General features: G+C 22.1%; 1 protein-coding gene across 1 annotated transcript; it reads left to right on the forward strand.

Annotated features, from left to right (window-relative positions):
* On the forward strand, positions 1–14,099 carry LOC112591625 (relaxin receptor 2-like). Its single transcript, XM_025335494.1, has 20 exons — positions 1–50; positions 453–566; positions 5,456–5,567; positions 6,321–6,389; positions 6,461–6,532; positions 6,646–6,789; positions 6,853–6,921; positions 7,033–7,104; positions 7,209–7,280; positions 7,357–7,428; positions 7,486–7,557; positions 9,027–9,098; positions 9,171–9,241; positions 9,359–9,526; positions 9,583–9,728; positions 10,122–10,272; positions 12,731–12,860; positions 12,971–13,161; positions 13,250–13,396; positions 13,954–14,099. The coding sequence occupies exons 2-20, from the start codon at positions 470–472 to the stop codon at positions 14,097–14,099; spliced, it is 2,073 nt and encodes a 690-aa protein (XP_025191279.1). The 5' UTR covers positions 1–50; positions 453–469.
* Positions 14,100–20,548: the final 6,449 nt, after the last annotated feature.

Raw genomic sequence — 20,548 nt, forward strand, 5'->3', positions numbered from 1 at the left:
TAATTTTTCTGATTGCCCACATGGAGAGGACGAAGATAAACTCATATGCAGTTAGTATATAAAAAAATATAAATATTTCATTATTTCATTAAAACACATGCGTCGGCTATTGTTATTATTCATTTATAATTAACCTTTTTTCAAAAAATATACATAATATTTAATGTAATGTTAGGTAGATTATAAATTGTGATACATTTGTATATAATTATCCTTTAGGTGTTTTATTAATTTAATTATGCAACTTAAGTATAAAATTTTAAATAAAATATAGTTAAACAAAGTTTTAAAGTCTTAAACCTAAATGAATTATAAACAATATACACTCCATATATCATAGAAAGTTAAACTATATGATGCGAACTTGCAAATATAAATTGTAAAGCTGATTATTGGTTTTTCATGAATTTCTAATATATGTCAAGTATTTCATAAAATTAGTACTTTTATAGCCGACTTCTCTGGAAGTATGCAACATTATCACAAAGTCATTGATATCAAAAACCCGAATCCAGAACCAGTTCCACAATTAAAATCAAAACGTAATGAATCAAATACACTTTGTGGTAAGTTTGCAATTAAATTCAAGTACGTAATAATATATTGATATAATTAATATATTCGTTAAGCTGTAGGTTCTATAAATATATTGAATTACGTAGAGAAAATATACAATTAAAACTAAATTCAGAAATACTATTGGTTTTAATAGTATTTAGATTTCCTAGATTATTTTAATAAATATAGACTTTTAGTGATTTTAAATTGTAATATCATTTATTCCCATTATAATATCATAATATTTTTAATTTATTAAAAATTTAATTTTATTTAACTACTAAAAACTAGACATTAAATAGATTGAGTTTTTCTTTAAAATATTTTTTTGTTTTTTAAGTTAAAAGTTTTTGAGTACAGTAGAGTAAAATTTCGATTTACCATTAACGCCAGAACTGTGATGATTAATAAAAAATATAGTAATAAACAGATATTTTGAAATAAACGTGTTTAATTATTTAATTTAAATATTTACATTTATAAAAGTAAATTACAATTAAATTATGATATGCAGTGTTAAATTAATCTTCTTACGTTAAGTATTAAGTTTTACACTACAACATTGTATATTATACAATGTACATACATAATATATTAAATGTATTATACAAAATGTATGAAATTATTGTATTTCATTATAAACATATCGAAATATAGTATGAGGCTTTGATTATTTAAAACGTGCTATTCATTTCTATTTAGTATATTAAAAATGTATAAGTGTATACGTTAAAAAATTAACAGCGCTAATCTAAAATTTATAATTCATATTGAGTATTCCTCTCCATGTATGATTCTTAAATTATTTTAAATTTTGCATTTGGTATTCGATATTATCATATTTTTATAATTTTATGTATTTATATAAATACATAATAGATACTACCTACTAAGTTATATATATATAATTTTAAAATACGTGGAGTACATATTTATACAATTATATATTTATACACATGATAATATTCAATTTTCATCCAATGAAACATTTTTGTTACAAATAAGCATAAAAGTAAGATTTAAATTTTAATAAGAAATGTATGTTATATAATAATGTAAAGGAAAAGTGTTTGAACATCAAGCATTGTTTAAAATCAATAAATAAATAAAGAGAAAGCTATAAAATACGTAATATCAAAATATGGGTAATTTATATACACAAACGCGTTACATTTATAATAAAATACAATTTATAATAATTATACAAAATAATTGATTTCTAATCAATTACGTGGTATACTTGTATTGTTTATTGAAAGCAGAGAAATATTGATAACTTAAATCTGCATACCAAATATATACTTAATAAAAAAACGGATTTGTTTCATAAGCTTACGAATTTAAAATAATATTATAGACTTAAATATGCATAATTCAAACATTTTTATAAACAGACATTAGTTTTAATACGATTTTTATAATATTCAAATGAATAATTAATCAAAACCTCGAGGAAAATAAACTTAATGTTAATCTAATAGCATACCCATTTTTATTTTTATCTTTTTTTGTAAGAAAAAATTGGTTAAATTATTTTGCTGTACACTTTATTTCGAGTACACTTAATCGTAGAATAATTTTTTATGACTATAGATGAATTCAATTTTAATTTAGAGTTAAATCATTGCCTGAGAGAGACGATTTTAAACGGAGGTGATTTGTCAATGTATTTTTCTAAGGCGGCTATTTTAATATAATTTATATTGTTGTTTGTATGTTCGTATTGAATTAATTTTTACTCGAAACAAATTGTATTTATATATAATATGTCGTAGGCCATATGAATAATTAGTTTTTTTGCGAAAAGACTAGGCTCTTTACAATAAGGTAGCCCGTTTGCGGGCTACTTATTATTTTTCCAAACAGCTTGCTGATTTTTAGGCTTATTGCATACAGACTAACAGCAGTTAGACCTTTTAAAAATTACAATAATTTTATGGTAATGACTAGAGACCGGATTTATATGCATTTTAAATTGTAAAATATGCATGCAAACATGCACTATAAAAAGTCAAAATATGCAAGATAAAATGCAAAATATGCAAAATAATTTTTGATTAAACAGCTATTTATTCATTGTAAAGGTTTAAAATCAAAATATAAATTATGAAAATATAAATAAACTACAATATTATTATATTATATAATGATGATAAAAATGAAAAAAATTTTAATTTATTCGATATTAGAAAAACAATAAGTAACAATAATATATTCCATATTGATCTCGGTTAAATTATGACGGCGATTTGTGAGAATATGTTTATACGCAGAAAAACTTCGTTCCACATCAACGCTTGTTATGGGCGCATATTTAAAACTCGACAACCTCCCTACCTACCAACTAATACGGAAACAAAATATTTTCAATTTTTGTATTGTGGAAAAATTTATATATAATAATTGTTCATACAATTATAAAATTAAATTAAATTTATACTTAGTGTATACGTATTATGTAAAAACATGCGTTTTTATATAAAATATGCACTTGAACCCAAAATATGCAAAAATATGCAAAATAAAAGTTTGTAATATTATTTATTTAAGTATGATTGATGAAAACCCATTTATTGCATGCAATTGCTTATAAAAATATGAACATGCATAATATGCAAAATCCGGTCTTTAGTAATGACCATTTGACTATTGTATTACTAGCTTTATTTTATATTACTAACCATGTGTAAAATGTAAACTGAACTATTATATTATTGTATATAGGTACATAATTTTCTTTTTGTTTATAACTTTGCCAATATTACATTTTGAGTGTCTAATTGTCCATGATCGAATTTTGGAATATTGATGGCACAAAACATGATACAGAAATAACGATAAGAAATTAGTTATAATTGAAGTTGGTAGTTATATTTTAGTCAATATTCCAAAAGTAGATCGTGGACTATTAGACACTCAAAATATAATATTGGCAAAGTTGTAGACAAAAAGAAAATAATGTACCTATAATACAATAATATAATAGTTCAGTTTACATTTTACATATGATTAGTAATATAAAATAAAATTAGTAATACAACAGCCAAATGGTTATTACCAAAAATTATTGTAATTTTTAAAAGGCCTAACTGCTGTTAGTCTGTATACAATGAGCCTGAAAAATCAATTCATGGTATAAATGTTTTAAAATCAAAATATTTTAAAAATTTGTTAGCGTATATTAATTAATATTAAACATGGTGGTGAAAAGCTTCAAATCCCTATAAATGATATTATTGGTCATTGGAGTTATTAAATAATAACATATAACTAATATTTCTTCAAAATTTGAAATTAAAATGTGTACAAAAACATTGTGCATTTTTATTTTTGAGACTTTAGTTTCTATAACAAAAATTTAATGTAAAAATCTTGTATTACATTTAGAAACCTTATCCATGAAAATGTAACATTTCATTAATTTTTAACTACAAAATATTTTGAATTTTCGCAATCTTATGATTTCAATTAAATGTACAGAAATAAATCTTTAAAAATTGTATAAAAACATGTGTTTATATTTTTAGTATTTTATGGTTTGAAAATAGCTAAAAAAATTAAGGGTTTAAAATATCTGTAATAGCACAAAAAAGTTATGTATTTTTAAATGTATTCTATGACTAAAAAATATTTGCACGTAAATATAAATTTTTGTCATCGTGTATAATATTATTTCAAATAATAATTTATTCAATTTATAATATTATCAATAGATTTAATCTTATATTTGAGTTTTATATGGGATATTGATTCTACATGATCATTGATCACTGTTTAACTGTTATTAGCTTTTAAATTAACTGAAAATAAAATAGATAGATTGTAGTGAATTATATTATTTATATATATATATATTGTTATTTATATATTTTAGCAAATAAACATTTATGAATATTATATTATAAAATATGTTGTTATTACTGTCATTATAAAACTTTTTGTTATAATACTATGAAACATTGCGTAATCGCCTAAATATCATTGTGTTGTGGCTTATGAATTTACGAAAATTCAAGAATATTCATTTAAAATATGCATTTTAACTAAGCATTAAGACCATTTTAAAAACATCAATACGTATTTCCATTATGCATTTGTTTGAACATAAATCAGTTGATACTGTAATATACTTACTAGTTGTTACTTAAGATGCCACCATCCTCTATAGTTTATTATACAAATTTAAATAAATTTTTGAATAGTTGAATAATATATTATGTTTGTTATTTTAATACCTACTCACATCTTAATGAAATTTCCACCACATAATACGTAAGTACGTAATAAATCTCGATCTGGCAAGAAATGTATACAAAATATATATGAAAGAATTAGTTAAGGGAGACATTTTTATTTTATTTATCGTTTTTCCTTTATGTAATGCTTCGATCTGCTTGTTATCTTAACACGGGCATAATTTATTAAACGAAACACAGTCAATTAAACTTAATACTTTGGGGTTCATTCAACACGAGTATGTAGCTATATTGCCTATAATTACGCCGTATTACACATTTTGTTATTTTTGAATGTAAGTAAATACAACATTTTATAATAATAATATATCCTTTAGCTAGGCACATTATTGTGACATTGAGTTGACACATTTTCTTGGTTTAAAAAATAATTTTAATAGTTTAAATTCAGAGATTAACAAGTATCCAATTAATAAAATATCAACGTCAATATTAACACGACCATAGAAGTAAACTATACTTAGTACCTCAATGAAAATTGAATTTAAATAAAATATTAGAATTAAATTGAATAAAACTAACAAATTTTGTTCAATAAAAAATTAGAAATGTATTTCATAAATGTGACATCTATGAAATATACATCGTTGTATATGGTATAATATAATCGTATTTTAACTATCTGTTGTTCTGCCTTTTAGCTTTAAGCAATTACCCCTCCAAATGTGATTGTTTCAATGAAACATGGTTACGATGTAATGATATCGGGCTAACAAAAGTGCCTAGAAATATATCTTCTAATCTAAAAAAAATGTAAGTATAAATAATCTAAATAATCTAAATAATTTATTTATACAAATTTATCACGAATGATTCTTACGAATTTGGTAATTATTTTATAGCAATTGTATGATATGTTTTTTACTATTTATGTTACATAATTTTCTAATTCATTCAGTGGACAGTGGCCAATATATATAGGTTAAGATAAGGTTGATAGTGCTTCAAATTTTGATATCAATATTTGTTTATATCAACGATATAACTGATATAGTAAAACTTATATGTTTGTATCTAATGATCTTTTTTTTTTTTGCTCTTTCCATTTTATAGTAAAACTTACACCCACCTTCGTCGGGTATCTTTTTATAATTTTTACTTATGATAAGGCACATTAATAACTAAGTGGTACTTGTTTCACTAACTTTTTATGTTAAAATATGCTCTGATAAAATTGGTAAATACCTAATCATTGTACTCTTAAATACTGAAAAATCAGCAACTCTATGCTAGGATTCAAATATTTTTATGACTGAAAATTTGATACCTGTCATAATTTATAATTAATAAAATGTTATTAATATTGTATTAGTTTTTGAATATAAAACAATCTTATTACATAATTAACTAGTTAAGTATTTATTTAGTTCTTTTTAACCCACAAGTTTTAATGTTATTTATTATTAATGTTTAATTATTTTTTTTCTAAAATAATACCTAATTCTTATCGTTTATAATATTATTACAATAAAAAAAGTCATTCAACATTATCTTGATATATTTTAGATCAATGAGGAGCAACAATATAGTTCTTTCTAACGATTCATTTGATGAATATTATTCATTGATAATGATGTAAGTTTTGACACATGCACAAAAAAAAAATATATATATATATATAATTGTATAATATATTTTTTTCTTAGCCACTTACAATATAATAGATTGTCTGTGATACCTCCATTTGTTTTTAAACATCAAAATAAACTAAAATATCTGTAAGTAGTTCTTATTTAATTTTTTTATCGCATTTATAAATAACTCTATCTATTACAAAATGTTAATACGTAGATGATTATTGTTAATTAGTTTTTTTCTATTTTTTTTTCAGTTTTTTACTTCATAATGAGTTGCGTGTTTTGGAAAAAAATGCACTTTATGGATTGGAAAATATTAGAACTTTATTTTTGGATAATAATAACTTGGTGTTTTTAAATTTAAATTCTTGGAAACACATGCAAAATGTAAAATGGATGTAAGAATCAAAATATTTGATATTTATTTCGTTTTAAATTCCTTTCATCATACTTTTTTTTAGATATTTATCACATAATTTTTTGACTTTTAAGAACGAATGTTTTCCACACTTAATGAGTCTTATAATGCTGTAAGTATTTTCTTGTATACAATTATATTATATCACTAATAGATGAACATATTTATAGCTTATAAAAAATAATAATTACTATAAATAATTATCCTTTTTATTATGTAATAGACATTTAGAATGGAATCGTATCGAAATAATAAATGAGTTCCTGTTCGCTAACATGCCAAATCTAACGGTCTTGTAAGACAATATACTTAATTTGAATAAAAATAAAATAATATCATATCTATTATGTACTATAAATTAAAAAATTGTTTTTATGTTAGTATTTTTATCATTTTCAGGAATTTAAGTAATAACGTAATCACAGTGATTCATAAAAATGCATTTAAAAACTTATTGAGTCTTTCGGATTTGTAATTATACCAGTTTTATTTATAAATAAATATTATAATTTTTATTTTTTATACAATTGTATAATGGATTTTACAGAAATATAGCTGATAATCGGATTACAACAATCACGCAGGAAATTTTTCATCCTTTAAAAATATTAGATAAATTGTAATATTACATAAATATTTTTAAATTCAATAAATAAAATTTTTTTGATTTTTTTAGAGTTTTAGGAAATAATCCAATTACAAGAATAAATAATGTTGTTTTCACTGAAATGAAAAGTCTTTCTTCGTTGTAAGTACTATTTATTTTGAGATGAATATTACATTATTTAAATAAATATATTAATTCAATTACTCGAAATTTATACCCTTAATTATGGCTATTGAGTTTTATTAAATTGATATAATTAAAAGAAAGAAAAGTTTTTTTATTGACAGTATGAATACAATAGAGTAATCTATTCAAATATTTTTACAAATATGATGATGTAACTTTACTGGTACATGAAATTATTCATAAAAAATTGGGAAATGAAAATTGAATAATTCTAAAATTTGTACGTAATCCTAAAAATCATTATTACTATATAACATAAATTTACAATATAAGTAATATAATAATATTTGAAGTATTATACAAAAGAAAAAACAGTTACTCACATATTATTTTTATCAAAATTAAGATGTTCTATTTTTCCGTCAAATTTCGTTTAACTTAGTCCGTTTACCATCTGTATGATAATATGCATTTACATTTATTGCCACACGAATTCTAAACTTTGAGGTTTTGGTAACTTTGTATTTTGAAAATTATTAAAAATTATTGATATATTGACAGTAAAATAATAAATATTTAAAATAATATTTTGAAAAATGTATAATACACAATAAAATAAATTATAAAATATTACATAATTTTATTATTATAAAAGAATATCTATTTAAAAGTAATAATTTAATATTTTGTTTAAATTGTATTCATTTAGAATATGCCTGGAAGTTGTATCTGTTAATTTAAAATACTGATTTTGTATGGTTGTACGTTAAGGTTGTTATAAACTTTTATTAACATATTTTTCTAAAATATAAAATTATGAAAATTTAAAAAGATATCTCTAAAACAAAAAGGGGCTTTGATACTTTTGCATAAATTGGTTATATTACTGAAATTGCTTAAATTCACTACTTAATTTATTTTTTATATTGTTGATCTTTATAAATTATTTTATTTTTAAAAATAAAAATTATATACCCATCAAATAAAGTGAAAAATAGTGTTATCTATCTTATTTGAAAATAAAAATAGGTGGCTTCACTCATTTAAGATAAGGAATTAACAAAATATGTACATGATTAGAATTTAAATCGGCCATTAAACAACGTTGAAAAAATAATAATATTCATATGTTATAATTTATGAATTTTTTTTTAGTGGTTGGGTAGGTAATTGTAAGATAAATAAAGAGGAAGGGATAATTTAGTTTTAGATAACCATGTATTAATTGTGTTATAAATTATTGCCAAATTTAATTTTGAATAAACTGTATCATTTCATTGAAATATTATTTTAGATAAAATATTAAGTTAGATATTAATAATAGATAATTGTTAGGTTTTTTTTAAATTATTAATTTTGAACATTTAAGATAATCTAAGTATATTTATTATTAATATTATGAATATTTAGAATGTTTATATGAATTAAAATAAAATTATAGACTTTATAAAATATGCATTTTATAAAGAAAATATGTTTTCTAGAGATATGAATGGCATTAATAAAGAAAATATTGAACTGTCATTATTAAAAAACTTGACTGCATTGGAATTTCTGTGAGTTAAATTAACTTAAAATTAAAAAGTTTTGACTCTAAAATAAAAACTATTTTAATGATTTCGTTTCAGATACTTAAAAGAATTCCATTATTGTGTTTTGTATGCCCGACATGTTGACATTTGTTTTCCAAACGTTGATGGTAAGTACCCAATAATAATTAAATGTTATTTAGGAAACTTAATAAAAATTATAATTTAAATAATCACCTATGCATATAATATTGTTTCATGGAATTTAAAATGTACAATAAATAAAGGGTTATCATCAAGTTTTAATCTCCTCCCAAATTCAACTTTTCGATGGTTCCTATGGACAATAACAGTTCTAACATTGATTTTTAACTTATTAGTATTATATGGTCGGATGTTTAATATATTTAAAGATGAAAATAAAGCAATAAACTTTGTCATACGGAATTTAACTGGTAAAAACAAATATATTGGTTTAATAGCCGGTATCTTATAAACATATATATTTTAGTTGCAGATTTGTTCATGGTGATATATTTAATGTTTATTGGTTATCATGATCAAATATATCGGAATGAATATCATTTGTATGCACATAAATGGGAGTCATCTAATTTGTGTACCATGGTTGGAATTATGGCTGTGATTTCGTCAGAAGTATACTATTCAAAATCTTTTTAATAATTACAAATAAAACCTTTAGAATAACATATTTAATATTTGTATGTACAGTGTGTAGATTAATACTTATAAAGTCATAAGGAAATTAGATACTGATAATGAAGAATTTATTTTAAAAACGTACTTGAATTATTCTTGATTTTTATGAAGCATCCATGGAAAAGAATTTTTTCTGTTACTTTAAACATGTTGTTTAGTTTTTTTAATAGGTTGATTGTTTTGTCTTTCTCTTAACTATTATATTAATTTATAATATGTCTTAAAAATTTAAATTCTGAAATTATGCGATTACAATATATTTACTATATAGTCTAAGTGTATAAGAACATTAACCACTCCGAAATAATTTTTTTATATTTTTGGTTATAGGTATCTATGCTCATATTGGTGTTTCTCAGTTTGGACAGATTTTTATTAATAGCTGTACCATTTTCTGGTTATCAAGTATTGAAAATGAAAACAGCTGTATACTGTATGATATCAATTTGGGTGGTTGGGATAAGTATATCAATCGCACCATGTAAGTATTATACAAAAAATTATTTTTTTTTTTTTAATAAAGAAACATAAATATACTTTCAGTATATGGATTAAATAATACACTGACAAAAGTTAAAATGATTAATAGTAATAATATTATTTAGACTTGTGATTGCAAATAAACAAATAACTGATGCGTATAATAATTTATAGGTACCTACTTTAATTATTCATAACTCCAATTTTTGACAAAATCGATTTCGTATTTTTGGTGTAACTCGAAAACAAATAAATAATAACTGTAGGTTATTGAAGTTCTTACAAAATATTTATATAATAATTTCCTATGTACCTACGAACAAATTTAAAAAAATACTTCAGCCATTTTTGAGCTATTAATAGGCATGATACATTTTAATTTTTTTTTAATGTCGATTAAAAATTATTCGTATGATAAAGGCAATTATTTTCTATAGTCATTTTCAGCTTAAATTTGGATGAAATCAATTATTTAGAGATTAATAACGGTACAAATTATTTTATTATAATTTAAAAACATTATTCGTAGGGATCAAAAACTTTAAGGTGTACTATATTACAATGATTTTTTTTATTATACACAATGATATTTTTGAATTATTTTAACTTTTAAGATATGTTATATTTATACTATAAATCCATTTTTACTATTTAATGGTATTTACAAATTTTATTTTGAGTTGTTACAATAAGATATAAATATATATTATAATAATAATTAAATACTAATAAATTTGTATAATTAATACAAATATTTTCGAAAAAAGTTATATTAATATACCACATTATTAAAAATAAAATAAAACACTTCAATATAGATATAAAAAAAAACATATGAAATATATTTAGTGACATTGGTTGACAGACCGTTTTCGCTCAGAAACGTTTTTTTGTATACAATGATATATAATTTAATTCAAATTTAACACACTCATAATACGATTAGTTACCTACCAACTCGGCATCTAGTGTACAGAAGAGTAGTACATACTTGCCTACCTTTTTTATATTGTGAATAAGTCTAATCAATCATATCAGTATATTACTATACATTTTTTGTTTTTAATTCACCTGATAAAGTTTATAACGCTTTTGTTGATGAAAGTTAAATATTGTGCTAATATATATATATATATATGTATATGAATTTATTGAAGATCACATTGTCCCGAAATTAATCAATGTGTTTGGACGTAACTTTTTAATCAGCATAATTAAATTTGTTTAGTGAAAATACTTGTATTAACAAACAACTGTTAACCCAATTTATTCGATTAATGCTTGATAAAAAATAATAACTTACAAAATTTACATAATTAACTGCCTATGTTATGTCTGGTTTCATTGTCTAAGATAAAATTAATAGGTAGGCTAATATCATTGTTTGCCGATTAGTAATGGACATCAATGTACTATTCTTAATGGCTAATTTTATTTAAATTTGGAGGTCATAAGATTAATTTATCTGAACTATATATTGGTATAGATTATTATTTAGCATCCAACATTTTATGTCTACATACGAGTATAACTTTGTTCGAGTAATAATTTTGGTTATATCATACATAATATTAACCCATTTTAAAATTTACACATTTTATTTATACCACGAAAAAATTAAATGAACCACTTATTATTTTAAATTCTACTTTCAGCACTTTTAACTGTTAATTTAAACATTTAAAATAAAATACTACTATCAGCTCATTTACAAATAAAGCTACAATAATTTTCTCGCGATTTTAAATTATTTGTAAATATACAGCTATCTACGTCACTGGTGTTTTATTTGAATTTGCATAGAAATTTATTCCAAAACTTTGGAGCTTGTTTTAATATATCTATGTTATCGTTTAACTTCAAAACTAAAAGATATATACATACATGGTTGGTGTTATTACTTATTTTTATACACTACTAATACATACAATTTCAAAGTTTTTTAAGCTTTTTGTATTTATTTGTAATTTATCATTTTAGAATCAGATATTATATCATTAAAATGTATTGATCGCACACAAATAAAATGTGTCACATTTTTTAGTAAATTTGAAGTATATGTAAAGAGTGATTCGCCAAGCTTAAGTATTCATCTCCATTCTTTGATTTAATAATGCATTTATTCAAATTCTTTTTTCTTGAATTTTTATTTATACCTAAAGACTATATTTTGAAACTCATGAGATTTTTTATTGTATTTAAGAAGTCTTGTGGCGATAAACATTTCAGTTTTTCGAATGAGAATCCTTTTTTACAGTAAATTATTTAGTGAATACTTAAAAACACTTCTTCAAGAATACAAAAATCTCAAAAATTTGAAAATATAATTTTTTTAAATTTTAAAAATATGATTTTAAATAACTGGGTGATAATACATAGTAAATCATTCGGTATGATGTAATATTTTATAATTTTATTTACCTATAGACATTTAATGTAATTATTATAATTAATTTTAGTGATTTTATGGAAGCAGTCGTCAAAATTTTACGGTTCTAACGGTTTGTGTTATCCTTTATATATTGAAGATCCATTTGTAAATGGATGGCAATATTCAGCATTCATGTTTTTGGGATTAAATACAACAAGGTAGTTTTTAAATTGTATTTACTTCCAATTTATTGAAATATTTAATACAATTAGTTATATTTTTTATTTGGTTAAAACGTATAGGTAATACTATTTTATTGATTTTACAGTGTATTGTTGATGTCCGTTTTGTATGCATTAATGTTTATAAATGTCAGAAAAACAAGACACGCTGCTCACGTTTCTGCTGGTGATTTCGATTTTGCAGTTCGTTGCTTTTTCATTGTTTTGGCGAATATTTTATGTTGGTCACCTATAATTATTTTGAAATTGGCAGCTTTAAGAAAATACCATATTTCAAGTATAATATTATTTTCATTATTGATAAATTAAAGTATTCTTATAATAGCTATTGTATTCTGATTTAACTAAAACAGTATGTTTTGTAGGTAAAATGTACGTATGGTTAATTATATTTGTTGTACCAATCAATGCATTGGTAAATCCATTATTATATACTTTTACAACACCTAAGTATATGACAGCTGTAACTTCAAAAAATATTTTCAAGATGACTTACCGTTACTCGAGCAGTGGTAATCTAATTGAATATTAAGATTCAATAAAACACATAATTACTAATATTTATTACTGTACTTTAAAATTAGAGATTGATTTTTGTGGTTATCACACATTCAAGCTCAACAAATTCTTAGGTTATTACTTATTTGAGAATAAGAAAATGGATTGGAAATTTAAATCATACTTTATGGAAGCTCTGAATATTTATATACTATAATTCACAATAAGTTTATAACATTTAATATGTGGTTACTGGTGATAGTAAATTATTAACTGAATAAACAAATTTAAAATTTTAATATTATAATAGTTATAAAAAATATACAAAATATAAATACTAAATAGTACTTAATGATTTATTTAAATAAACTTTTTTTAGCTTAGAAATACTCTCAAACATTTATTTAATATTTTTAATTATATCCTAAATATGTTCCTCCATTTTTTAAAAGCGTATTTTTTTATACAAAGCTGAGACGAATAAAAGGTGTAAAACCCTTTAAATTGATATTGACATACGATAAATTGATTTGGTATACATTATGTTAATTTTATTTTGATAATTTTCTAGGTGTAGAAATGTCACAATCATCGCATCCGATATCCATATACACTAAAAAATATATCAAGACAAATAAAAAGAAGGCACTTAAAGAAAAACGAAAAGACAAAAATAGCACTCAAGAAAACAGTTTAGAATCAACAAATGGTGAATAATTTTCCGACAAACTAATATTACGTCATAGTATTGTGTAAACCGCTTTTGAAATTAGTATGAGAGTATAAGTAAATTTAATTCTATTTAGTCTGTTTTTCATTAAGCAAAAAATGGATTTATATTGCACTGTACATTGTAGGTAGAAAAAAAATTGATAACACATTATCTATAAGCTGACTATATTCAGCTATTTAAGACAGGGAATAGTGGATACCCGTGTCTCAATACCTAATATTTATTTTTATTTTAATTAAAATAAGTAATAATTATTTATAAAAATTAATTTATATTATGATAGCAGAATACTTAAATATTATTGAAAAACGTCCTGTTTAATATTTTACAATAAATTTGCATTTTATTCCACCATGCTATGTGGACGACTAAATTAATATAAAATGCATTTCATGACATTTTTCATAGAAATATTACATGATATTATGTTACATTTAAATTATATATTTTTTCTGCTTCTAATTGTAAATATTATTGTAGTTTAATTTTAACATTTTAATTATGATTAACACACTTGATGTAATAGATATGCACATTGTACAATGTACATGATACACTGTATAAACATATTTTGAAACAGTAAAAACTTTATCGTATTCGGGATTATCAAGTTATACGTATATTGTACTTTTTTTCTTTGACATATCATATATCTACATTTGAAGCTTTTAATTTATTATAGCATTAACTATTAAGTAAATACAAAATGAATAAACAAAAAAAATATTTAGTCGCTTAAATTTATTACATTATTTTATACGGTTCCAACAATGATAAGGAATAAACTTCGCCTTTATATATGTGTATATGAATAACGAGAACGAATGAAGTTAGGTTATTTTTTTTTTTTTTAGATAGTAAGTGATATTAGATTAAGAGAAGATAGATTGGATTCAAAGGATTTGAATAAAAAAAAAAAAATATATATATATATATTTATTTTGGAACCGTTTGTAAAAGTTTGAAGATGTTTGAGGAGGATTAGATAATTACCAAAATACCACAGAAAATTTAAGTATTCATTATGTATTGAGGAATAATAACTAGTTCTAAAGATATCTTGTTGCTAAATTGCTACAAAATTTGTTCACATTTTGTCATCAAAATATTTTGAGTATTGTGTTGTATTATATATACTGAATGTATACTTATGAATTATGATAAACTGTGTTAAATCTAGACCCTTAAAGAGTATTTTACAAATAGATTATTAAAATCGTATGTAACATAACATTGTTAAATAAAAAATAATTATATCATGTAATTGTACTACAGTTTTTAATAATTAATCACATCAAAATATTTTATTTGTAACTATTTTTGTTTGATACATCCATGGAGTCAATTTATGTTCAAGTTGTAATTTTTCAAGTAAAAATTGAAAGACAACATTTCAAGATAAATCTATTAAACACGGTAAGTGCTGATTTATTTATATTTATATCACGAAATGAACAACTTGGTGTTTTCATTTTATTGTTAATATAATCACAGAACTATCTGTAGTGTTTCTCTTCAACCTTGTCGCTTGTGGAACGGGAATCATGGTGATTAAAAGTGAACATTTTTGCTATGTGAAGTAAGTGTAGAACGTTAATTATGTGTTGATTGTGTGTTTGCTCATTTTTATGTGTAATAAATATATTATATATTTAAGAACATGTAGACATAAATACACAATGAGTGATAGATTCACACGATTTACTAGAAAATTTGGATTAATAGGTCCCAAGGTGTGGATGTTGAGTTTCGGACTCACATTAAATTACCAAATTTTTTAATGGAATTGTATACGAGAAATTAAGAAAAGCTATAAATTAGATGAAAGTAAATATACAAGATAATATATACGAAGAAACTATTATAACTTAATAGAGTTGGAACTTGGAAATATGAATATTAATTAAAACAAAAAGTTGCTTTTAAATTATAGTACTCGTAATATCAAAAATACAGAAAAAAAAATTAAAATTTCGAGTACACATTTATTTCCAAAATACAATCAAAAAATAAAATTTTCACTTAGAAATTTGCGTTTGAAAAACATTTTAAAGTATTTTATTTGTTTACTGGATAAATGTACGGAGAGCTTTTAATTTAATATATATTTTTTTTAAGGATTTTTTTGTTTATAAATAAGCAGATAGATAATTTATTTAGTTGATTATTTATCAATTTAAAAAAAACAGAAACTAATAGAAACAGTTATTACAATTATTATTTGCCTAATAATTAATAGTATTAATATAATCATACATTTATTATTGCTTATGAATAATATATTGATATATATTATATACTATGTAGTAATTTATATAAAATTTTTCATTTTATTTTTAATGTATTTTAGATGACGAATTATTCAATTAAATATACATAAAACAACTGTAATGAAGTTACTGCTAAAATTTATTACCATAGAACTCGATAGGCAATCAATCGGGAAAATTTTCAATTCTGATAAAGTTGATAAATTAAATTTGTTATTAAACTCAATATGATGTGCTGATTTTGTGGTCAAGTCTTGCATCTTAATATAATGACGTGGATTTATACGTTGCTATCGGTAATACTAATATTATACATTTAAAACTAAAAGTTTATGAATAATAAAAATATAATAATGACTAGCAATAAAAATAGATAATATTTATAAGTTTATGACAATAGTATCATTTATTTGAAAAAAATAGTACTTAGTAATTGCTAATTTATTATATAGTATAAAGTTAAGTAAGGCATTTGATGAAGTAAAATCATCATTCATTAAACATCGTATTTTTTTTGATTTTTTTTTTTTTTTTGATTTGGTAGACATTGTTTAAATATTTGTTTTTGTATTTTACTAACTGAAATCAAATAGATTTTAAAATGGTTTTACACATACATATTAGATATTAAAAAAAAATATATGAATATATTAAGTTTTTAAATTTATGATTTGTTTTTAATGTTAGTAATAAAAAAGAATTTGATTTTTTTCATAATTTATTCTTTCATAAAATTGTTCGCTATGTTGGGTAGTATATTTAGATAAGTCTGTACTACAAAAATTTGTATATATTGCTCAAATATAAGTTTTATTATAAGTTATTTACTAATTAAATAAGAGTGTATTCAATTTTGATTTGGGCGATTGCGGTGGATTGTTTTAAGGATAGAGATAAAGAGTTCGTAGAAATTTTGTTTATTGGTGGGTTAAAAATTATTTTCATTACATGATCAAAGAATTTATCTGCTTTTTTATTGCCTGTTATATTAACGCAAGTTAGTGCCTAAATGAATTAAATTTTTTTTTTTTTTTTGAAAGGTTTATGAGTGTTAATTAATTATTATAAGAGTGACTGGTTTTAGAAGGTATATTTATATTTGATTTGAGAGTATTTACAAGTAATACCCTTTTGTACGTGATGTAATCTTCAACTAAGAAAATACTGGTTATAGTTAATAGTTTGTGCTGTATGATAAAGTAATTTTTAACACTTGAAAGATCTACCCCATATTCTGATGTTGATACATCTTTATATATTTTGTATATATAGTTAGAAAAAACTTGTCGAATTATACTATAAAACTGAGAGGTATGATATTGTTTCTTCGTTTTTACTGTGGTCGAGGAGTTTGGTGTTTAATTTAAGTTCCCATATATATGGTTAAAGATCTTGAAATGTGTTATTGTTTATGGCTGAAGTATGTACCTATGTAAATTGTTTGTTGTCGTTTGATAAATATATGTTGTACGTTGTATGGATTTAGGTTGTATGTATTATGTATTTATTTGAAGTGTCGCATGATAGTTGAACATGGTTTTATGTGATTTATTGTGTTTTTTTTTAAAATTATGTATGACATAGATATGATAATGTTTCTTAATCTCTATAAAATTAAAAATTGAAGACGTATTTTTCTATTGTAAATAATAACGCTATCAATAGAATTTGTCCTAAATATATGCTTTGTTAATAGAATTATGCCCGTTTAAAATTACGAATAAATAGTGTTATTATTTATCATGTTCTAAATAAAACCAAGTATATTAGGTTTTAACATAAAAACGGTTAATCTATCGACTAGGTAGTGTATAACATTAAGAAGTGACTTTTACGCAAAGGTCTTGTATTACAAGATCCTATTTAGATCTTTTCAAAATATCAAAACGTTTAAGACACAGAAAGTTAAAACTTTTCTTATTTATGTAATACAACTATAGAAGTCAAGAATAAAGGCGTGGAACAAATATTATTCAAAGATATTTGATTTATTAATATAAACAATAACATTAACTTATTAAATAAATTTATATTTTACAATATTACAACAATAAAGAATTTTGATAAAAGTAATTACTAAATTATATTTTTTCTTTGTATTTTAGACTGTTTGAGTACCTATGTTATTTCAATAATTTAAGCTGTCTGATTTAGTCTGTGTTGGGCTTTAAAATCATAAATCAATTTAGATATAATGATATTATTTAATTAGGTAATAATGGTTATAATTAAAAATACATTATATTTTGTTATTGTAAGTCAATACAAGTGCAGTAGCAAGTTACGTTTAACTTTTTGGAGGTATTATTTAGATAAAAATCAATTAATACAATTTGAACCCAATTAAAAAAAAAGTATCTATTACGTTTTACTGATTTTATCAAAATTGAAGGATTCATAAAAATATATTGTCGAAAGTGTGAGGGATGTAAAATAAATGTGTCACTATTTGTAAGTTGTTTTTCTCATTATTATTTAATAAACCTTATAAAAATATATTTAAGTATAATGTATGTATGTACACACTATTTATAAAGATCATTTTTAATTTATTTTTTTTTTTTAATTGAAACTATTTTTGTTATCTATTTAATTTAATGTTAACTCAGAAACTTGAACTAATTAAAATTCTTAAAGCTAAAATTAAAAAAAAAATGATAAATATTATTCTACAGGATTAATAATGGGTATAATTTTCCATTGATATGAATCATACTATACACATTTTTCTCATTATATCTCATATCTATAATTTATTTAGCTAAAATGCATTATAAAATAAAATTTAAAATTTAAAACCACCCAAGTAATCTTATTAAGGACTTGCATCTATAAAGTATTCCAACTAAAAGACTAAAAATGCGGCGTAGTCGTGACCTGTATACTTAATAGTACACTAGTAGGTACCCATTTTAAAATATTTTTAAATTACAATATAGTATGTAAATACTAAATAGCTATTATACTTATGGCATGGTTCCTATGACGAAAGGATTATTCACTCGGTGATTCTTTTTTTTTTCTTTATATTGTCACATTCCCTTATTGTTCTTTGTGTGAATAGAAAAAACAAAAAGGGAAAAGTAGATAACCTCTTTGCGGTACAGTAAAATATACAATGCCATGTATTATTGTTATTAATTTTTGAGTTAATACCGGCTGACTTATCATAGAACGACCTGAATAGGTTCGTAGTATAAATAGTCAAAAGTATAAAATTAATCCTAATGTTTTGAAAATGTCATTGTGTACATAAACATGTAAAATGCGTAAAATTATTAGAAAATTGTAATATATAATAAAGATATGTATACATTTGGTGAAAATTTTAAGTATCTACGGTTATTCATTTTTAAATTAAAAATTGTTTCTGTGTAAAGATATCAGTATTCCTCAAATATTCCTTTGTTTTTCTCAATTATTAAGAAAAGTAAGTACTAGGAAATATATATTTTTTTTAATCTTGCAAAGTACTAACTATAATAATTTTTCTAGTATCAGAAAAAGTATTGATGTCGAAGATTAAAGTATTTTTACTGACAGATACACTAATTATTAATTTAAATCAATACTTTATCACTCCATTAAAAATCTAAGATAATTTAAATACTTATAAGATATCTTAAATTGGTTAATAAAGTCATTTATTACTATTTTTTTAAATATATGTATTTTATTAGAAAAATTCTAAAATAACATACTTAGGTAATATTAAAAAATATTAAAATATGCAAAAAAATGCAAAATTAAATTTTTCACATCAACTCATTATGCTAAGATTCAAATGTATATCTTAATTTCTTACTTATAAACTAGTAAAGAAAAATATACAAATGCATATAATTTTGGTTCTAATCATTACGACCTATTTAAATAATTGTTATTAATACTTTTAAATCTGTTTATAACTTTTTAGAAAAAAAAAACCACATCAAAAAGAAACCAAATAAAATAATATTTAGTTTCATCAATCAATCATAAAAAATCTAATGATAATGATTATACTATACAAAGTACAATAGGAAAAAAATTGAAATGAAACTATCATTTAACTATTTATTAAATGCATAATGCTAAAACATCTGTTTCAATACCATATGTTTTCATAGATACGTATGGTAGATTGTCATTTAGTGAATACTAAGCAGTCATATTAACCAGAT

The sequence above is a fragment of the Melanaphis sacchari genome, unplaced genomic scaffold (genome assembly GCF_002803265.2).
Source record: "Melanaphis sacchari strain LSU unplaced genomic scaffold, SCAv2.0 Contig13_pilon_pilon, whole genome shotgun sequence".
Taxonomy (NCBI): domain Eukaryota; kingdom Metazoa; phylum Arthropoda; class Insecta; order Hemiptera; family Aphididae; genus Melanaphis; species Melanaphis sacchari.

Bases quoted from the DNA above. Each gene is read 5' to 3' on its own strand.
- LOC112591625 (XM_025335494.1), top strand. From the start codon at position 470: ATGCAACATTATCACAAAGTCATTGATATCAAAAACCCGAATCCAGAA. The intron at 5,568-6,320 runs GTAAGTATAAAT...GATATATTTTAG, and splicing joins TCTTCTAATCTAAAAAAAAT to ATCAATGAGGAGCAACAATA. The intron at 6,533-6,645 runs GTAAGTAGTTCT...TTTTTTTTTCAG, and splicing joins CAAAATAAACTAAAATATCT to TTTTTTACTTCATAATGAGT.